Source organism: Primulina huaijiensis, chromosome 5, assembly GCF_012295235.1.
Source record: "Primulina huaijiensis isolate GDHJ02 chromosome 5, ASM1229523v2, whole genome shotgun sequence".
Classification (NCBI taxonomy): Eukaryota; Viridiplantae; Streptophyta; class Magnoliopsida; order Lamiales; family Gesneriaceae; genus Primulina; species Primulina huaijiensis.
The window spans coordinates 1,621,276-1,641,240 of NC_133310.1; the positions used below are offsets into that span (position 1 = coordinate 1,621,276).

At 31.1% G+C, this 19,965-nt stretch overlaps 2 protein-coding genes across 2 annotated transcripts; both read left to right on the forward strand.

The window, feature by feature from the left end:
* The first annotated feature begins 823 nt into the window (after positions 1-823).
* Positions 824-3,603, forward strand: LOC140976222 (BTB/POZ domain-containing protein SR1IP1-like). Its single transcript, XM_073440202.1, has 5 exons — positions 824-1,079; positions 1,183-1,252; positions 1,399-2,016; positions 2,093-2,632; positions 2,728-3,603. The coding sequence occupies exons 1-5, from the start codon at positions 967-969 to the stop codon at positions 3,271-3,273; spliced, it is 1,887 nt and encodes a 628-aa protein (XP_073296303.1). The 5' UTR covers positions 824-966; the 3' UTR covers positions 3,274-3,603.
* Positions 3,604-15,320: 11,717 nt separating this feature from the next.
* LOC140976223 (peroxidase 51-like) lies at positions 15,321-17,917 on the forward strand. The gene is made up of 4 exons (XM_073440203.1): positions 15,321-15,671; positions 15,750-15,950; positions 16,054-16,219; positions 17,361-17,917. The coding sequence occupies exons 1-4, from the start codon at positions 15,450-15,452 to the stop codon at positions 17,771-17,773; spliced, it is 1,002 nt and encodes a 333-aa protein (XP_073296304.1). The 5' UTR covers positions 15,321-15,449; the 3' UTR covers positions 17,774-17,917.
* The last annotated feature ends 2,048 nt before the right edge of the window (positions 17,918-19,965 follow it).

A 19,965-nucleotide genomic window follows, 5' to 3' on the forward strand; every position in this document is an offset into this window, starting at 1 on the left:
TATATATATATAAATTTATTTATTATAAGAATATTATTATTATATAAAACAGTTATGATTTAAAACACTGTCATAATTATTGTCACTCCCTACAAAATTATATATAAGAGAGGTATGTATATTTACAAATGTATGGAATTAGTCAAAAGTAGGATCCGTGGCCACGGATTCTACTTTTTTTATTACTTTTATTTAGTAATAAAATATAAATATATATAATTTAATAAACATCCGGATACACTGTCAGAATCCGCAACAGCATTTTCCGGATTGTTATAGTTTTGTAAAACTTTTGAATTTGCAATATTTTTATAATTTTTTAGTTTTTATATATTATTTTTAAAAAAGCCCCCAAGATATTATCCTTTTATGAATATTTTTTTCAACTGTGCACATAATTCATTTGTTTCATGAAATGTGAAATCGAATTTTAAAATTAATTATACTATATAATATTGAAATCACAGTTAAATTAAAAATACTATTATCATGTTAAACAAATAAATTTTCAAGTATCCTACAATGAATAGGGTAAAGAATCTTGATCAAGTCTGTGAAGGTAATATCTCCATGCATTAGTATTAACAGTTTAATACTTCTCAAAGTACAAAGATTACGTTGAGCTGCTGGCTGCACAATTCGGTACAATGATAGTGGAAAAGGGAAATTGAAAACAAGAGTTACGTATTTGTATATACAAAAGAAGAGGAAACAAATATGGAAGATAGATATATTTTTCCTGAATTTCTGTAGAATGGAGGAAATGACCAAGAATATTAGGAAGTAGGAAGCTTGTTACCCTTCAAGTCGTAAACTTCAATGGATTACTGTTCAGAAAGAAAAGGACACGGTCATCAGTTATTTCTTATCCATATCCAACAACGAACGGAAACTGATTATCTGTACTTTCACCCTTCAATTTAAATTTAATGCAGCGAAGCGAAGTCCCCATAAAAATAATTAAATATGAGGATGCTGGATCTTGACCACAACCAACACACTACACAATCCAATGATGCAAACATTTCTTCTAAGAAAAAACATCGCCTTTCTGCTACCATGAAGAGGACTAGCGAATGGTCAACTTTGTTTCTTTTTTAATAATCTTGTGTGCATGATATGTATGTTCTTGATTTTGGGAGTGGAAGAAGAATCTGAGTTTTTTCTTTTGAAATTTAACAGGGTTTTTTCCCAGGAGATTCCTACCGATGTTACTGTTATTGCTGGAGGAACCTCCTTCTCACTGCACAAGGTAGATTATGTTATAATAGATAAAATGCTAAGAATTCACCGATTTCTTGATTTTTATCAGTTGGGTTTTGTTGAATATCCAACGTCATTTTTGTTAAGTTTCATGGATAAGAATGGAGTAATTTTGATATATGTTGAAACGTACAGTTTCCTTTGGTATCGAAAAGTGGATACATAAGGAAGCTGGTTTCAGAATCTGTAGATGCTGATCTTTCTATCATCAAGCTCCCCGATATCCCCGGCGGGGCGGACGCATTCGAACTTGCGGCAAAATTTTTCTACGGAGTGAACTTCGAAATCAGTACAGAAAACATAGCGATGCTAAGATGTGCGGCCGAGTTTCTTGAAATGACGGAGGATTACGAGGCCGGAAACTTAATTGGAAGAACCGAAGCGTACATAAATGAAGTAGCACTAACAAGTCTTGCAGGGGCAGTGTTCATTTTACATTCTTGTGAAAATCTTTTTCCCGTAGCAGAGAATGTTAAACTGGTGAATCGATGCATTGATACAATAGCCTTTATTGCCTGTAGAGATAGCCAATTTGCTGCGCCGGTGGAGCCCAAAAGCGAGGAGTTATGTGACTCGGTTTCGTATAATTTTCCTGTCTCGAAGCCTATTGTGGATTGGTGGGCTGAGGATTTGACACTGCTTCGAATTGATCTGTTTCAACGGGTTATTGTTAAAATGATATCTAGGGGATTCAAGAAATATGCACTTGGACCTATACTAATGCTTTATGCACAGAAATCTCTTCGAGGTTTGGTGAGGTCTTGCTCCATGAATTTGTTTATTATACTATTTTCGAGTCGCTAATGTGACATTTTTCTGAACATTCCAGGAGTTATTTGGAAAGGGTCGAAAGAAGATCGATACAAAACAACAGCATGAGAAAAGGGTGGTTTTAGAAATGATGGTTGGTCTTCTTCCGAGAGAGAAGAACTCAATGCCTGTTAGCTTCCTGTCGATGCTTCTTCGAGCTGCAATATTTTTAGACACAACATTTGCTTGCCGCCTTGACTTGGAGAAGATGATGGCTTCTCAACTGGGACAAGCTGTCATAGATGATTTATTGATTCCTTCTTATTCTTTAACAGGAGACACGTTGTTTGATGTGGAGACCATACAGCGAATCATGATGAATTTTTTCGAAAGTAGAATGGAGCTAAACAGAGTGGGATATGATGTTGACCAATTTTACGTTTCCCATCCATCACATGAGATGGAGACTGTGACAAGATTAATGGAGAGCTACCTTGCTGAAATTGCATCTGATCACAACTTATCTGTTCCCAGGTTCCTCGACTTCGCTGAACTTATTCCTGAACAGTACAGAGTAACTGATGATGGAATGTATAGAGCCATTGACATATACTTAAAGGTTTGTTGATTCTATAGAAATCTTGTGGATTCTCAACTTCAAAGTTTTAAAGTCTTATGCACAATTTTTTTTATCTGCACCGTTCCGTTGTATAGGCGCATCCTGAGTTAAGCGACATGGAGAGAAAGAAGATTTGCAGTTTAATGGACTGTCAAAAGCTATCTCGTGAAGCTTGTGCACACGCAGCTCAAAACGACAGGCTTCCAGTTCAAACAGTTGTTCAAGTTCTATACCACGAGCAGCAGCGCCTTGGGGAGGTCGTGGATGGTGGACTCCACGAGTCGTCCCCTGCTCTTGATCCACCCAAAACCCAGGAAACAACGGAAATTCACACGATTCCAGATGAAGACTCAATTTCAACTCTACAGAGGGAAAATGAGATCCTGAAACTGGAGCTAATGAAGATGAAAATGAGATTGAAAGACGTGGAAAATTCTTCATTTAAAATACCAGGTGATCATGCTAATCCTTCGGTTATCTCGCGCACAATGTCCATTGCGGAGAAGCCTCTTCCGTCCCGGAAATCCTTATTAAGCTCTGTCTCGAGGAAGCTTGGCAGGTTTATTCGGCCTGAGGGGAACACACCGGGCTTGAAAGGCAGAGTTAAAGCAGGGAAAGACAGGCGGCACTCTATTTCGTGAAACCATTGAATTGTTTAAAGCTCATGTATGAGCTTTAATGTGCTAAAAAATCCCTTTAAAAATTTATAATAAGTTCAAAACTAGACGTGATTTTAAAAACACAACTGAAAACACCCAAACAGGTTCAAATGCAATTCCATCTGCTTTGCTGTATTCCTTTTTTCCGTGTCTTTGCTCAGCAATAGCTACTGTGTTATGTCTGTATAAAATTCATAGTGCAAGCACATTTTCATTCATGCGTGTCAATGGCAGATATTGAGATGTGTATTTTTTTATAAATGCTTGGTCTATTTTTTCTTCTAAAAACTATGTATCTAATTGACAGAAACAAATGTGGCATTCATTGTACCTATCTACGTTAAACTTAGATAACTTCTGGAGTAACTTCTCTACATACATATACACAATTTGGTGAGACACAACTAGTACTCCTAAGGTTGATTTGATATTGATGAAAAGATTCGATTTTGGGAAGTTTACGAAGAAAAAATTCCAAATAATCAGTTTTATTTAATAATTATTATTGAAATTGTTTAATTTGATATAGAGTAAATATGTAATTAATTTGAATTATATTCATCCAAACAAATCAAAAAAATTAAAATTATAGATTTTTTTTTATCGAGTCAACTCTTCCTTCAATTGAAACACAATATTTATCTACAACTTATACTTCAAACCATACTTTAAAATAAATATCCACCAAGTATTCCTTATTATTTTAGTTAAAATGTTTTTTCATAGGTTGGAAGTTAGAGATGTTAAAATGGTTAGATTCGTCAGATTAGCCTACTCTGTTAAATAGACGCGTTGAGTTGAAAATTCTTGATCTGCCTAGACGGCAGACATGTTCTTCTCACCCCGCCAAATGATGTGTTTGTTGGAAATTTAAAGTAAATTTAAAGATTGAATAAAAATTATGTCTCATGAATGTGGGAGTGTCTTTTGGCTCTCCACATTCTTGAGTTAATTGAAGAGTTTTGACTCTTCATATTCTTGAGTTAATGGGACGATTAATTGAGTTAATTAATCTTGCATGACTCTTGATGTGCATTTTGGGGCTTATAAATAGTCGGGTTCATTTCCTCATTTCAAACACATGAAAATATTTTCTCTTTCAAGCATTCTATTGCATTTCATATTGTTAGCTTTTCATTTGGACTCCGTTAAATCTCGGTGATAAAGTAAAGGTACGTTTTCAGTTCGCCGTAGTAGTGTCTCGTGCTAAGTCACTGCTGGTTGTTCTGTTGTATCCTGGGAAACAGACGTCCAAGACGATTCTCGAAGCACATACAGGAGGGGGCGAATCTGTTTTAAGGAAACTGTACATGCTATAGGCCTCGGTTTGGTTTTACTTTCTTTTACACGATAGTCATACTGTAAACATCACACTTGTTTCGGTTATTGCTTTATCTTTACAAGTTCGTTTCTACGCTATTGTTGTTAGCAATTTTTCTGACGGTGTTTTGATGGATTGTGAATCAGCACTCCTCGACTTACCTAATATAGATAAAAATTGTCGCTAGATAAGTGGATTGGACTGGAACATTTGCCAACTTATCCAACAGACTCGTCCTACTAACTCGTTTATTCTTGCTATTGGCATTTTGGTGTATTAAGCGTTGGAAAACTCTATAGTATGATCTATTGAGTTGTAATTTATGTACTAACACTTGCGATAATACAATATTATGTACTGAATCAAATATGAAACTGGTACGACCTCTAATTAACAAACATTATTTATATAACCAATAAATCTAATAATTTAAGCTTTCAAAGCATTATCCTTCAACCACAGACGAGACATAGAAGGGGACAAGCTCGGGGGTAGGATATTTAAACTTTCAGCCTAAATCTCAATAGAAATTTATTAATCAGCTTAATCTGGTGCTTTATCTCAAGCCCAAAATATTATAATTACACTAGATTATAGTTTTTGGACTCTTGATGCTTCCACCGGCTTAACTTCATCCCCTTCTGTCATCAGTCACCTCTAAGACTCTACCATATTAAATCCTTGAAGGCTTGAGGGTAATATTTATTTTATTTTTATAAATATACTATGGTGATTAATTATTTACTTATTTGATATTTTTATTATTATTTGAATAAGATTTGTGAATGGTTGCCTATTTAAAAAATTGTCAACTGGATTTTTGTTCAATATTTTTTTTAAAAAAAAAAAATCACATGTATGTTGAATCGGTCAATCCGTGGATTATGATTTTTTGTTGGTATGTGAATTGTGATATATGATTTAATAATAAATTCTATTTTTTAAAAATTTAAATTTAAATTTTTTTTAGTTTGTAATGTCTTTTGCATTTATAAATTTGAAAAGACGTGAAAAGTATTAGACTTGTTGGGGTTGTATCACGTATGAAGCTCTAATTTAATATTGTATGAAACTGAAAGTTAGATTCGTAATTTTTATTTTTTCTAACTCATTTGGTTGTGTATAACTAATTTTTTAAATGAATTCTAATGTAGGTTATTAATCACGATGTTAAGTGAACAAAATCAAAGTTGATTCTCCATCATTTCTACAACAAAGCAAATGATTGCCAAACAAGTGTGATAATTTGATGCAATAATTTTTTATGAACAAATATTTTTCATATAAAAAATGATGATTTATTTTTAGTTCAGCCACCTAACACAAAATCTTGGTTTTGCCTCTGTCCTTACAGATATTTGAATTTTTCGATGGATAATGCCTCAATTTAATTATTCAATTCATTATTGAAATCTAAATGAATTATAATCCAAAAAAATATATAAATTAGAGATGATTTTCATTATTCAAGATTATAATGAGTTTAGGCTTAAATTCTTTAACTTTTAGATAACATCTTTAAATTGTTTTCTGACGTGAGCGTCGGAGTGTCTGCGTTGGACAAACCCACGGGCATCTGACATTTGTTTGTGACGCATGTGATAACCTACAAAATTTTCACTCCACTAGCTATTGAGATCCGTTTACGAGCTAGATGGAATACCCGTATTGGAGTCGTTTACGAACCTACAAAATAATTCTGATAATCACAATTTTTGGTTGCATCATTTCCATTATTATCTTGGTCGTTAATCATTATAAATCCTGTTAGTTAGAGGGGGAGGGATGCGTAAATCTTAAGAAAAAATTTAAAATTGATCGGGGTCTTGGCCCTGTTTTCTGACTCTCTTGTCCTGCAACTTGACATAGTTGACTGTATAATCAATCATTCACGGAGAACAGTATTATCCATTGTTTTTCCAACACGTGAATCCATAAAAAACAATACTTCAAAAAATTCAAATTCAAAATAATGCTTACGCGAAGCAACATTCAGGTCATATTCAGGCTTGAGCCTGATGATGCACAGAAAAACCATGGCCATGGATTATTCAACACATCTTGATTTATTCGGGCTTTTCCTTCAAGGATTCTTCTCTTTTCAAGCTTCTTGATCTTTCTGTTAATGCTTATCGGCCTAATGTTAGCTCCAGTTCTCCATATAAAACTGCCTATCGGTGTATTTTTTTTCGTATCCAAAGTGTAGCAGAAACCCAATTTTTTGTTTTGTTTTGACGTTAACACGTTTCTCAGACGTCATATCATTTAAACCATATGTATTTTAAAATAGTTTACTTTTGTGTATATAAAAGCGGCCACAACTATTAAAGATTTTAAGCGAGATAGTCATTGTTGTAAATCTCTACAAACGGATCTTTCTCTTTCTTCAATCGTCTAATCAGATGCATGATGAGAAACTGAATTTCTTGTAAAGATCGCAAAAAATATCTAAACGAAATTTAGATTCAGATAAGCGATCTCACAATGATATGGTGGAGTTGTGATAGTGGCCGTGTTGGCCGTGACCCCTTTTTTTTGTTATTAAAGTGCACAAACTTTTTTAACTATTACTAAACGAGAGTTTAACTCTCTCTAAATCTCAAAGTTTCTGCACCAGATATAATATTCATCTCCAACTCATCTACTTCAAATCTTACTCTAAAAAAGAATATTCTCGAAATATTTTTTTATTTTATTTAGTTAATTTTTATCTTATTATTTATTAAATATATATTTTTAAATTTAGTGATATAATTATAATTACATTTTATATTGGATATTTTTAATATTAAATTTTTAATAATTGCGATAATATTACAAAAATGATTAATTTAATTATTTTAAATATATTACTGAAATCTATATTATACGAATTGAAATATAAATAATTTAAATTGGTGAAATAAAATTAATACGTGACATTAAATTAAATAACATATTACAAATACAACTTCAATTATTTGAACGACCATATTCATCATATAAATGATCAATTAAAGCATTTCGTAATGCATAATGAGCGTCTTTGTCTTTTATTTTTTTATATCTAGCGAGAAATTCTCGAAATCTGATATGCTCATTGACAGTCATTTCTAATAATTAAAATAAAAAATAAATATTATCTAATTATTAAAATAATATATAAAATATTATACTATTATTTAATATAAATATTTATAATTAAAAAAAATTTAAAAAAAGAAAAAGAAAAGCCCTCTGCGCCAAATTGGCACAGAGCTAACGCAGCTCCATTGGAGAAACCCAAGCATCAAACTAGCGTGAAACTATGCTCTTAACCAATTATTATGGCAGAGGCTATTGTGAAGAAAAAGAGGGAGATATTGATATTGTGGTGTAGTTATTATATTTTAATCAACTATTGATTCTACATATAATATCTCTTAATCCTTGAATGATAATTCTGCTAAGATTTTATCTTATCAGAATTTTATATTTTCTTTATTTAAAATTCTAATATGTATTTTTTATTCCTAAAATATCATGCATTGTCAATTTTTTATATTCATTATATATATAGACATATACAAAATTAAATAATTATTATTTAATTACTTATTTAATTAATTTTAGAATCTTCTGGTTTCACTCCTCTGGAATATTTCATGAGACTCTTATATTAGTAGTCACTAATACTAATTTATTATTTAATTTGTATATTATAATTTTATTAAATAAATAATTGTAAACTCATTATAACACCGATCGACGATCAGACAGCGTCGATATATTGAAAATACAAATCTTGTTCATATAATGAAAAATGAAAATTTTGAAGCCAAAATTTTTACAAACTTTTTTTAGCAGCTGCCAATTTTGTGAACTCATTCACTAAAACAAGCAGTTTCACTGTCTTCACTTAATTCTAGATGTGTCAATTCAGGTGGGTTGGGTCAGCTTGACTTATAATACCATCTAAAGAGTGTTCAACCTGAACCCACCCGAAATCGAAAACTCACAACCCAAATCCTAACCCAAACCCGAGTAACCCGACCCAACTCGATTAACCTGATTTCAATTTTTTATTTTTTCTAAAAAAAAATAAATAACATTCAAAGAATAATAATAAATTTTTAATTTAAACACATAATAACAAAATCTCTCTTATATATGATTTAAATTTTAAAATTTAATTGTAAAAAATTAAAGTATATTCACTAAATCAAATAAACAGTTGTTTAAAAAATAAAAAATATACAAATTAAATATTAAATTATAAAAATTTATGATATAAATAAGCAATAAACATTTTTCAAACATACAATATATAAATCAGTATGCAATATTTATTAATTATATTATTTTTTTTAAAAAAAGTACAATTTTCGGGTCAACAAAATCCGACCCAAACCAGTTTATTTTTTCGGTTAAGATATCGAGTCCAACCAAACCTGACACGAACCCGAAAAACCCAAACCCAAATCTGATTTTTTCGGTCGAACCGCGTTGGATTGGTAGGTCGGGTCTGATTTTTACACCCCTACTTAACTCAACAACTTCCAATAATGAATCCACTTATAAATTCTTTTATAAGCAATCTACAGTTGTTAAATTCAACTCCTTGAATTCAACAGGAACACAAAATCCAAGATTTGTGTTCCTCTCAATGGTTAAGAGATACAACTAGTTGTGGTTCAATACTTCATGTGATTGATTCATAATAACATTTATTTTTATTTGTGATTGCCCTAATTAGCCTCATTTTCCATCAACCTTTTGATATAGACGTCAGAACTCAATTCTAATTATGTCCATCGGATCATGGTAATAGCGTCTAGTAGCATCGTCACATGATCTCCTAGGTATCACTGATGGTGCATGCAAAAATTTTAAGTTATGATTAACGTACACTATGGTCCCTTCAACTTAAATATCCCGGTCGAATTTACAACCATTTTTATATCGAGAGTTGCAAATGAATTCGGTAATGATATGATGTATCTTTGAATAATAATGGCGACACTATATATGCAACTAGGAAAACACATTTCCCTAAAACACATGTCTTGCTTTGGCCAGAAACTCCTTGCACTATTAACTCGTCATATCACATATGATATCTCCACTCATAGGCGAGCGGTGAATCCCCGTCTACCAAGCATTTTTTTCTACGGATTTCGAAACTATATCCAAACTCTCGACCTTATGACCCTCAATGGAGTATGTAAACGGATCAAAGTGCATACTAATACATAGAGTTTCATGTTGTCCCGAGTCAAATGACTAATGATATATAACTATAATCGCGAACTATTTCACTCAATAAATGATAACCAGATGGAAAGTTTGAGTGAGAGTTGTTCAGTGCATCATCAAATAATCATCAATCTATATGAATGGACATCTTCGTGTCCTTACCAATGAAACATAACGTTTACATCACATATGCTAGTTTCAAACTTGAACGATCTTTATCCTTATTTTAGGTCACTGAATCAACTAAAAATCAGTTTATAATATATAATACTATTCTTAATTATTATCATGATCTTGCGTTGAGATTTGAGAGGCAGACTTCATGGTACTTATTGTATTTTCAATGACTTTATATATGAAATTTACATGATTATACAGATAAAATATTATTAAAATAAAGATAATTTTTACATAAAATTCAAATAACAGGCTGTTCGCTAGACACCTACTCTAACCAGGCCTCCTTAAATCAACGCATCCCCTGGTTTCAAGCTAATCACATAGCCCGTTTGGGGTAGTACGATCTTCCATTAGAAGTTTTTGGATTTGATAAAGATAATGGAGCTCATAAACCACCAAGATAATTTTGAGAATCACTTGTCTTTTTGCGAAAATTAGGAGGACATCGAACATATGGGCTCTACCTGATTTAGAAGAGTAACGCTATATGTACAACGAAATTTATACAACACCAAAATTCAATACAAAAATTCTATTTATCAAAATCTCACGATAAATTCAATACAAAATCTCATAAAATAATAACAAAATCTCACGAAATAATAGCAAAATATCACAATATAATTGTTATAAATATCGTTGGACGATATTTTGGTTGTACCTTTAATATTATTCGATTTGGAAACGTTTCTTCGTGCTTCAACATGACAATTCTTGTGCCCATTCTTGCATACAGCTATCATTGTGTTCCCAGCCTTTGTTAGCATGGAAAATAAGAGTAAATAGACATGATGCATGGTATCGACTCTTTGAAATGGAGAACCTATAAAATTTACAAAATATTTTACCAAAAAATTAAATTTTGGATGATTAAAAAATCTCCAATTATGTGAAATTTGGATACCCAGTTTTTACCCACAAAATTATCAATTGGACGAGAAGAAAATTACCAAAAACACGGAAAGTGTAATATTATTGAATAAATAATAATATGTTTGATTTCATTAAATAAATTTGGAATAAAGTTATAAATTAAAATTTTTTCCTTTTCCAAAAATTAATGAATACAATAAAAGAAATATATAAAAGAATATATTATAATTTCAATTCAATAATTTGATTGATATGAGATAAATAATTAATGATTTTGTTAATATATGATAAATAGTAATCAATACACTGAATTACAATCAAACATTTGATTTTATTAAATTATTAATCGAACTAACACAATCTTACATAATTGTCCAATTTATCCTTAGTATAGAACTATACATGACTCCATGCATTTAGACATATACAAGGGGACTCTTTTGATTACCAAGAATATCCCTCCCTATAATATATCAGTGAATTCGAAATCTTGATTTGTCTATTATTTTAATTTCTTCACGACACCACTCAATCCAATAATTACATGATGAAATACTAAACTTTTTGTTATATTAATTAATATAATATTTTTAATGTGTTTTTAATATTAATTCCCCATTAATTATTATAAAGATATTCCACATTAACAACAATATTTAAAATACCAACATTTCAAACACTTAGTACTCTCACTAAAGCCTTAAACTATAAACTAGTTTTAACAACGTTAAAGACTGCAAAATGACAAACAAACAAGACCGAAAATACAAATTTTCCTATATATTAATTTTCACATTTATCTATGTATGGAAAGAAATAAGGGCAATATCAAAAGTTTGCGTACGACCATATAATATAAATACAGTGAAGACTGAAGATACACCACCAGCAAGCCAACCGACACGGTTGAGGGTAGCTTCGATCCCACATAATTTGGTAGCTTTGATCCCACGTGATTTGGATGGACAAAATTCACACACATATGTGATTTTAAAAAAATTAGTGGACCCCATGTATGTATGACTAAATTTGGACCCTTGATTCTATCATGGGGTAGTGCCCCTACATGTAAGATGTAATCAACCACGGTTGAGGCTTATCGGATCTTAAAGATGTGTATTTTATTGCAGGGTTTGAAATATTACAATAAGACACTGTTTGGTTCAAGTATTTGTAAGTACTAATATAAATAATCCTATCATATCACTTGTTTTGTACAAGTATTATTTATCTCGATCAATCAAATTATTATTTATTTATTTCACATCAATCAAATTCGTAATAATTTATCTCACATCAATCAAATCAATAATATAAAATTACGATATTACCCTTAATAAATAATATTATTAATATTCTATTAATATTTTCAACAATGACAAAATGGTAATATTATATTATCTCAAATTTAATCAATTAAATCAAACACTATATTAGCTATCATTTTCTATTTATTTTTTTATTACAAAATATTACTTATCTCCATACTTTATATCTCATGTCATGAACCAAACGGTACCTAACATTATTATTATATCGAGAGATTTTGTGAAAAATAGCTTTTGAAACATGATAAGTACTGGTGCATCGACCTATTTCATAGGGATGAAATTAACATAATTTTTTTTTATAATTTTAAAATAATAAAAAAGCCAGAGCTTATAGCGACGGGTGATTTTACTTATCGCATAAATGATTGTCTACCCGTAACTGTGAGGATGTAAGAAAAGGTATTTTATTCACTATTTGTGGCACGACTTAAGGTGTAGTATGATAAACTTGTGTTTTATCAAAAAAGTTAGACAAAAAAAACTCACCAACTTCTCGTAAGAAGATTTGATTAAAATATTATTTTATACTCAAAATAGCTTGAAAGAACTTTCCACGTAATCTCTGTTAAAATAAAACTTCCTGATTATAATATTTTTTCTAAAAAAATAATAAGAGAGAAAAATGTTATATTACGGGAGAAACAACTTTTTTTAGTTTGGTTAATCAATTAAACTATTTAAAATAATCTTATTATGTATTAAAAGGAACCACGCAAGTACTAAATCAGATATTCTTTGAAAGTTTTAACTGTATATATTTACACAAATGATCTGTTAGATATTATTATGAAGGAACAAGTAAATTACTTTGTCAATGTATAAATTAGTTTCTTCACAAGAAAATACTGCTTAGTTCTATCACAAAGTAGATTAACTTTTCTTACACGTATAAATTAATTATTTCTATAAATCATTAAATAGTTTATATTAAAAAAAACACTATAATTTATTATAAAACGTAACTGGGTAGACAATTTAGTTATGTTGTGGAATACCCACCACACCAACTCCAGCATTCTTTACGTGTAATTCATACATCAAATACTATATCTAATCAACTAGAATCTTTTTCCCAATTTCATAGACAATCCTTATATATATATCTTTTTCCCAACTAGAATCTTTTTCCCAATTTCATACACTGTACGTTAAGCTGCTAATGTTAAGTAGCTTGATCTAATTGATTAGATGAACGTAATAATAGAACTTAACGGATGATACTGTCTCTACTAAGATAGGGCCGACAAGAAGTAAAATATAAGATTGATCTCTAAGGCAGCATATATGCATCTCCCTGAACTCATAGGTCTAGTAGTCCGACCCATTAATGTCTAAGTAGATGCACTCTGCAGTGTCACAAATATAAGAAAATAAAATGATGATATTTACTGACAAATATAACTTTTATCATAACATATATTATATTATATAACATTTGACTAGCTATACTGCTTTCATTCTCAATTCTGAATATTTTTGTTTTTTCTTATAAGTTTTGTACACGTCCCATTCAATAAGATGTTGGATGCCACAAGCCTCTTGAATATAAACGAATAACAAATTCAGAAATTTGAAAATTATAATGTCCCGAAGTCTCTCCATACATATTTTACGAATGCACTAGACAAACTAATGATTTAAAAAAAAATCAAAGATAAGATTTAAAATTATTTAATTTGAAACGAACTAATGTTTTATTCCTATTCACCAACCATTCTCCCATCATGTATCTCTTAGATTAATAATTTGTTATATGGCCACATGTTTTCTTTGACCAATAACTCAAATTAAATAAGTAAACGACCAATATAAATTATTTGTATTGGAAGTTAACCCCTCACGAAACTATAATACGTTTAAACATACCAATAATTTGGTGGGGTTCTTTGAAGACTTTAATGTTGTCCAAATCAACGTCTACGTATCCTACAAACTTAATTTGCTAAAGTAGATCATCTATAATTACAAGTATATATTAAATTTTCAACCCGTATATTTTTTCTATTAATTAATTGGATACAAATGTTTGTGATAATGTTTCTGGACACCTAGGGTTTGTTTTTCGTGTTTAATTATTAATTATTAGGAAAGAGGTAAAAACAAAAGATTTATCCTACCACTATTATTCTGATCCTGATATTAATAAATATTAAATAGTTAGTTCCTTCCGCTTATATATATTATAGGATCAAGTATTTGTCGATTTATCAAAATTTATAATTGATTATAGTATTGTAACTTTCAAACCGTACACCAATCCAAACACATTTTTTACAATTATCATTTCTCGACATATTTTATAAATTATTATTTTAAAATACATGTACATGCATTGTTTTTCTTTTTTTTTTCCCCTTTATAACGTAGAATGGTGAAATGTGAAACAGCGTAAGAAAGCCCATTGTAATTTTGCTGCATTTGGGAGATTCCATCACCTTTTGCTTTCATCAAAACAAGAATAACGTCATATATTCAGTATTACAAGTCAACTAGAAAAATAAGCAAAATGTAACATTACAACAACTATTGTATTTATTTATATGTTTCTGTGTAGTGATAAAAAAATAATAATAATAAGGCGGCCATAAAAAAATAATTTGACCTTAAAATGTCTCTTTCAAATCACACATCAAAGAACAAGCATACCCCCGAATAACTTTCTACATTGTCTTTCTTCTTTTTTTTTTTCCAAGTAGAAATATTCGATGACAACTGGCAAATTTGACCACTTTGGTTCACACCTTTGGATTCAAGTAGAAACATCATATCCAGAAGAAACCCAAAGTATTCGTTACGTTTATTTTTTTAAAATCAGGGAAAATTAGCAAAATCGTTCTTTAAGATTATTTGTTTTGGTTTTTAGTACGTTAAGTCGATGAAATTCAATAATAATACAACAAGTTCCTTATTTTTTATTTGCAGTCATTTTTTATGGAGTACTAAATTGTTGGTATGATTAATGTCAACGTGGTCATGTTATTACTGACGTTATAACTTTATCACTGTAGCAAAAAAACGACGAAAAGTAAGAGAGATTTTTTTTGACAGGCGAAATCAGGCTAACTTACGGGGATGATTTTGCAATTTTTCCAAAAATATGCATTTAGAAGTTAAAAATATGTTTTTGGTTTGATTAGGTGGCAATATAGTCCCTGTGAACCTTGAAATCTTTCATCATATAAGTGGAGTTACTTCTTGCACTGCTCTGATTATTGCTTGGCACATATAACCACACGAAAATGGGTTCATGTAAGTATCAAACTGCTTTATTGTTACCACTTTCTCTGATCATTATTTTGTTCTCAAGTTCGACTTCAGCACAACTCAGACAAAATTTCTACGCCAACATTTGCCCGGACGTCGAAAACATCGTTCGAAGGGCCGTCACGACGAAATTCGGTCAAACTTTTGTTACAGTACCGGCGACCATCCGTCTCCTCTTCCACGATTGTTTCGTCTCGGTACATACCCATTTCGAGTACCACTCTTTTTTACACTTTTTGATTCGGGTTTTTGAAAAAATTCGTTCTTTTTTACAGGGTTGCGATGCATCAGTTATAGTGGCATCAACTCCAGGGAATACGGCTGAAAAAGATCATCCGGATAACTTATCATTGGCTGGTGATGGATTTGACACCGTGATTAAAGCCAAAGCAGCAGTTGATGCGGTTGCCGGCTGCACGAATAAGGTCTCTTGTGCAGATATCCTTGTGATGGCTGCGAGGGACGTCATTGCGCTGGTCTGTATGGTCCAGTTTTTTGGATATGAGAATTCTAAACTATATAATACTAGAACATGAGGTTTGAATATTTTTTCTGTGATCCAATTAATGGTTCGTATAGGCTGGTGGACCCTCATATGCTGTGGAATTAGGGAGATTGGATGGGCTGATTTCAACGGCTGCAAGTGTAGAGGGAAATCTGCCTCAGCCGACCTTCAACTTGAATCAGCTTAATGCTATGTTTGCTAGAAGAGGATTAAATCAGACAGATATGATTGCTCTCTCCGGTAATTCTTCGTTTGATCAAATGTTTGTTTTCCACGTAGACTTTACTGGTAGAAATCACAAGGGCTGACTGATTTTCTAAGTAAGAAATCCGGCAACAAAGACCACCAAAAAATAGTCAGCCAAGACTGGTTTAACCATATATGAAAGGAAAAGCGTCCCAAAAATGTTAGAAAACGGGTTATCGGGTCGGGTCGTCCATGTTCGTATTGGGAGTGAGGCGGGGGGCGGGACAACTTAGAGAGGGATGACAACTTTCCCCATGAGTTTGGGACTCACTGAGAAAAACCAAAACAGAGATGGGGATCCTCGATTTTTTCGGGTTCGAGATTTAATAGTATGAGATTACTATATTCATCCACGAATCTGTCTCGAAAATAATATCGAAAATAAAATAATAGTATTATTAGTATTCATAATATAATAATAATATTATTTTTTTAAATATTTCGTCTTACCTTATTAATATTTTTGAAACGGAGATGGGGGCGGGGATGAGAAGTTGATCCCTGAAGTTTCTGGTTCGGGGAAAGTGGAGATCCGGGTGAGTATGAGAGTGAGGATGAAATTCAGGAACGGAGATGGAGATAACAAACTCGTCCCATTGTCATCCCTAACCTGAAGGTTGTGCAGACAAAGGATGTTTACGAAATTTGAACCGGAGTTAAATAGTTCATAAAAAACATTCTCCACAAGCTTGTTTTCGAAAACTTCGATCAAAAAAATCACATTCATTAAAATACTTTAAATCGATTATCACGGATTGATTACTTGAATAGAATCGAATCAAACCGCCAAAAAATCTAAATAATTGTATATAAAAGACATACCTTAATAAGAGTTATAAGCTTTTATTTATAGGTGAAGAGTCTTAATATGAACTTTTATAATATAAGACAACTAGATTTGTACATATCCATACAATATTTTGTAATAAGAAATTTTATTGAACATGACAACTAGATCCGTTAATATCTACGTAAAATAATTAAGGATTTGATATGATTTTTACAATATCATCACTATCCATTCAACTTAAAGTGATCGAAACCAACACCACATGCTTCATGTCTAACTAGCTCCAACTTTTTCTCAAACGGATAAGCAAATAAATCCATTTACATTTCATCATACTTCGTGTAGCATGCCACACCGTTGGATTCTCCCACTGCAACAGATTCGCGAACAGGATCTACAACTTCAGCGCATCCAACCCGGTGGACCCGACCCTGAACAGGCAATACGCGACCCAATTACAGCAAATGTGTCCGACGAACGTGGACCCTCAGGTTGCCATTGACATGGACCCGACCACGCCTAGGCAATTTGACAATGCATACTTCAAAAACCTTCAGAATGGAATGGGCCTCTTCACCTCGGATCAGAGCCTATTTACGGACACGAGGTCCAGGTCCACCGTCGACGCTTGGGCCTCCAATCCTCAGCTCTTTAATGCTGGTCTTGTTGAAGCTATGACTAAGTTGGGTCGGGTCGGGGTCAGGACCGGAGGCTCAGGCAACGGAAATATCCGGATTGACTGTGGAAGATTTAATTAGAGAGGAATTGTTGCTCATCAAAATATACAAGTTGGTTCAATAATATATATCTTTGTTGTTTGTTGATTTGCACAGAAAAAAGATCACGTTACGTTGTTTCAAGAACATTGTGAAACAAATAAGATTTGGCAAGTGTTCAAGGAATTATTGATCTTATCGTTATTAATTTTTGTTTTTTTTAAAATTATAATGTAGTTATAAATAATAATTTATAATCAGAATTATCAAATATAATAATAGTTTTTTGTTGTTGTTGTTGATTTTATATTTATCATTTAACAAAGAAATTGTTATTTTATTTTTTGAGTTTGATGACAGCACCAACTTATAAGTCACCCAAATTCTGACAGAGAGTATTTGTTAGTTTTCATTGTAATTACATTATTTCTTATATTTTGCTTTGCTTCTATCCTGTCTCACAAATGTTTATTTTTTAGGTGAGTTGACCAGGTTCATACTTAAAGTGAAAAATAATATTTTTGGCTGAAAAATAATATTTTTTCATAAGTTGAGTTGTGTAGAGATTCGTCTCACAAAATTGATCCATGAGAAAATCTCGTATGAGTCTTTGTGTTTTATTATTATCTTATGTAAATGCTTATACTTTTAACATTTGGCTTAATTGATAATTGAATATTTTGGCTTAAAGTTATTCACGTTATATCTGATTAATCAATCATTAATGAATGATAGAATCGAGAAATTCAACTTTATTATNTAAAGAAATAGGATTGAGGACAAAAAGGGTTAGTTAAAACTTAAATATATCATCATGGTGAGACCAAGGCCTTTGGCCCAGAGATAGTCTCGTTTATTTTCAGTTTCACATTTTAAGTATAATCGAAATTAAGTAAACTCACCGATAACTTATAGCTCATTTGACAAATGACATCAATACTACAAATTTGTAACGAGATCTTATTTGATATTCAATTTTAAAAAATATCTATACAGCTCAAAAACAATGAACAAACTCGGTTTCTCTTGCCATTAAAACAATAGTTTATCAGATAGTTTTTGGAGTTCCTAGAATTTTACTCATATATAGTTTCAAATATTTATTTAATAATGACATCGAAATCCCATGAAAGGCTCTCTCCAAGACTAAATGTTATTAGCCCAAGTGCCCAATGGAAAGATAAATTTATTTTTATAAAAGGGATATGATTATTTAAAATATAAGCTTTAATTTGAGGATAAATTGGATATAAAATTTTAAATTAAAATATAAGTTGTTATTTACTCCTTATATCTTAAAATTTTTGTTTAAACTTCTTAATCATGTCAAAAATACCCTCACATTTATTAATTGTTTTACTAGACTAAAAATAATATCAGAGTCGAGGTAAAATTATTCTAAACATACAATGACATTATTAATATGTAATTAAATGTTTTAGAATGAGATTTTTATCAAAAATTATGGATCCGAATATATGTTTGAGATTAATTATTTACAATACTTATTCCAACACTTTGGAATGTTTACAAGAAGATCTAACAAAGGTTATAATTAAGAGCAAGGAAGAACATCATAATCATAAAGTAAACGTATAATCCAAAAATAAAGAATTCTAGACGTTTTAGATAAACAATGCTTCAATTAAGACCATATCAAAACCTCCGATCAGAAGAAATAGAATTCCTCAAAATAGATCTATGCTAGAAGAATATAGAGTTTGAATCAAAAGTATCCCTAGAAGATGTAAAAAAATGATCAAAAAAAAAAACCTACAATGAAGATCTCACATCATGGTGGGAAAATAACCGACTCCAAACCACCTTTAAAATTAAGGAAAGTAGGGAATATGAGTTCGTTAGATGCAAGCCTATCCCGGTGAGCATAATTGATCAAAAAGATATGTAGATTATTATCAAAGAACATTCGGATCTTTGTTTAATCAAAACAGGAATCTCACTATACAACAATTCAGGCTTCTTGGTAAGAAGTCATGGTGAAATCATGAGGAACAAACCAAGATTAATAAGTAATTATCAATAAATTAATAAAAATCTTGAGTTTGATGAGTATTTTATACTTAGTAGAAATTATTTAATTAATTTTATATGTAACATAAAAATGTTCTCTAAATTTGATTGTAAGTCTGGATTTTATCATATTCGAATGAAGGAAAAAAGCAAAAAATTCATAACTTTCTCTACACAGCAGGATTATCAAATTTGAGAAGTAT

Bases quoted from the DNA above. Each gene is read 5' to 3' on its own strand.
- LOC140976223 (XM_073440203.1), top strand. From the start codon at position 15,450: ATGGGTTCATGTAAGTATCAAACTGCTTTATTGTTACCACTTTCTCTG. The intron at 15,672-15,749 runs GTACATACCCAT...TCTTTTTTACAG, and splicing joins TCCACGATTGTTTCGTCTCG to GGTTGCGATGCATCAGTTAT. The intron at 16,220-17,360 runs GTAATTCTTCGT...TACTTCGTGTAG, and splicing joins AGATATGATTGCTCTCTCCG to CATGCCACACCGTTGGATTC.
- LOC140976222 (XM_073440202.1), top strand. From the start codon at position 967: ATGAGGATGCTGGATCTTGACCACAACCAACACACTACACAATCCAAT. The intron at 1,080-1,182 runs GTCAACTTTGTT...GAAATTTAACAG, and splicing joins ATGAAGAGGACTAGCGAATG to GGTTTTTTCCCAGGAGATTC. The intron at 2,633-2,727 runs GTTTGTTGATTC...TCCGTTGTATAG, and splicing joins CCATTGACATATACTTAAAG to GCGCATCCTGAGTTAAGCGA.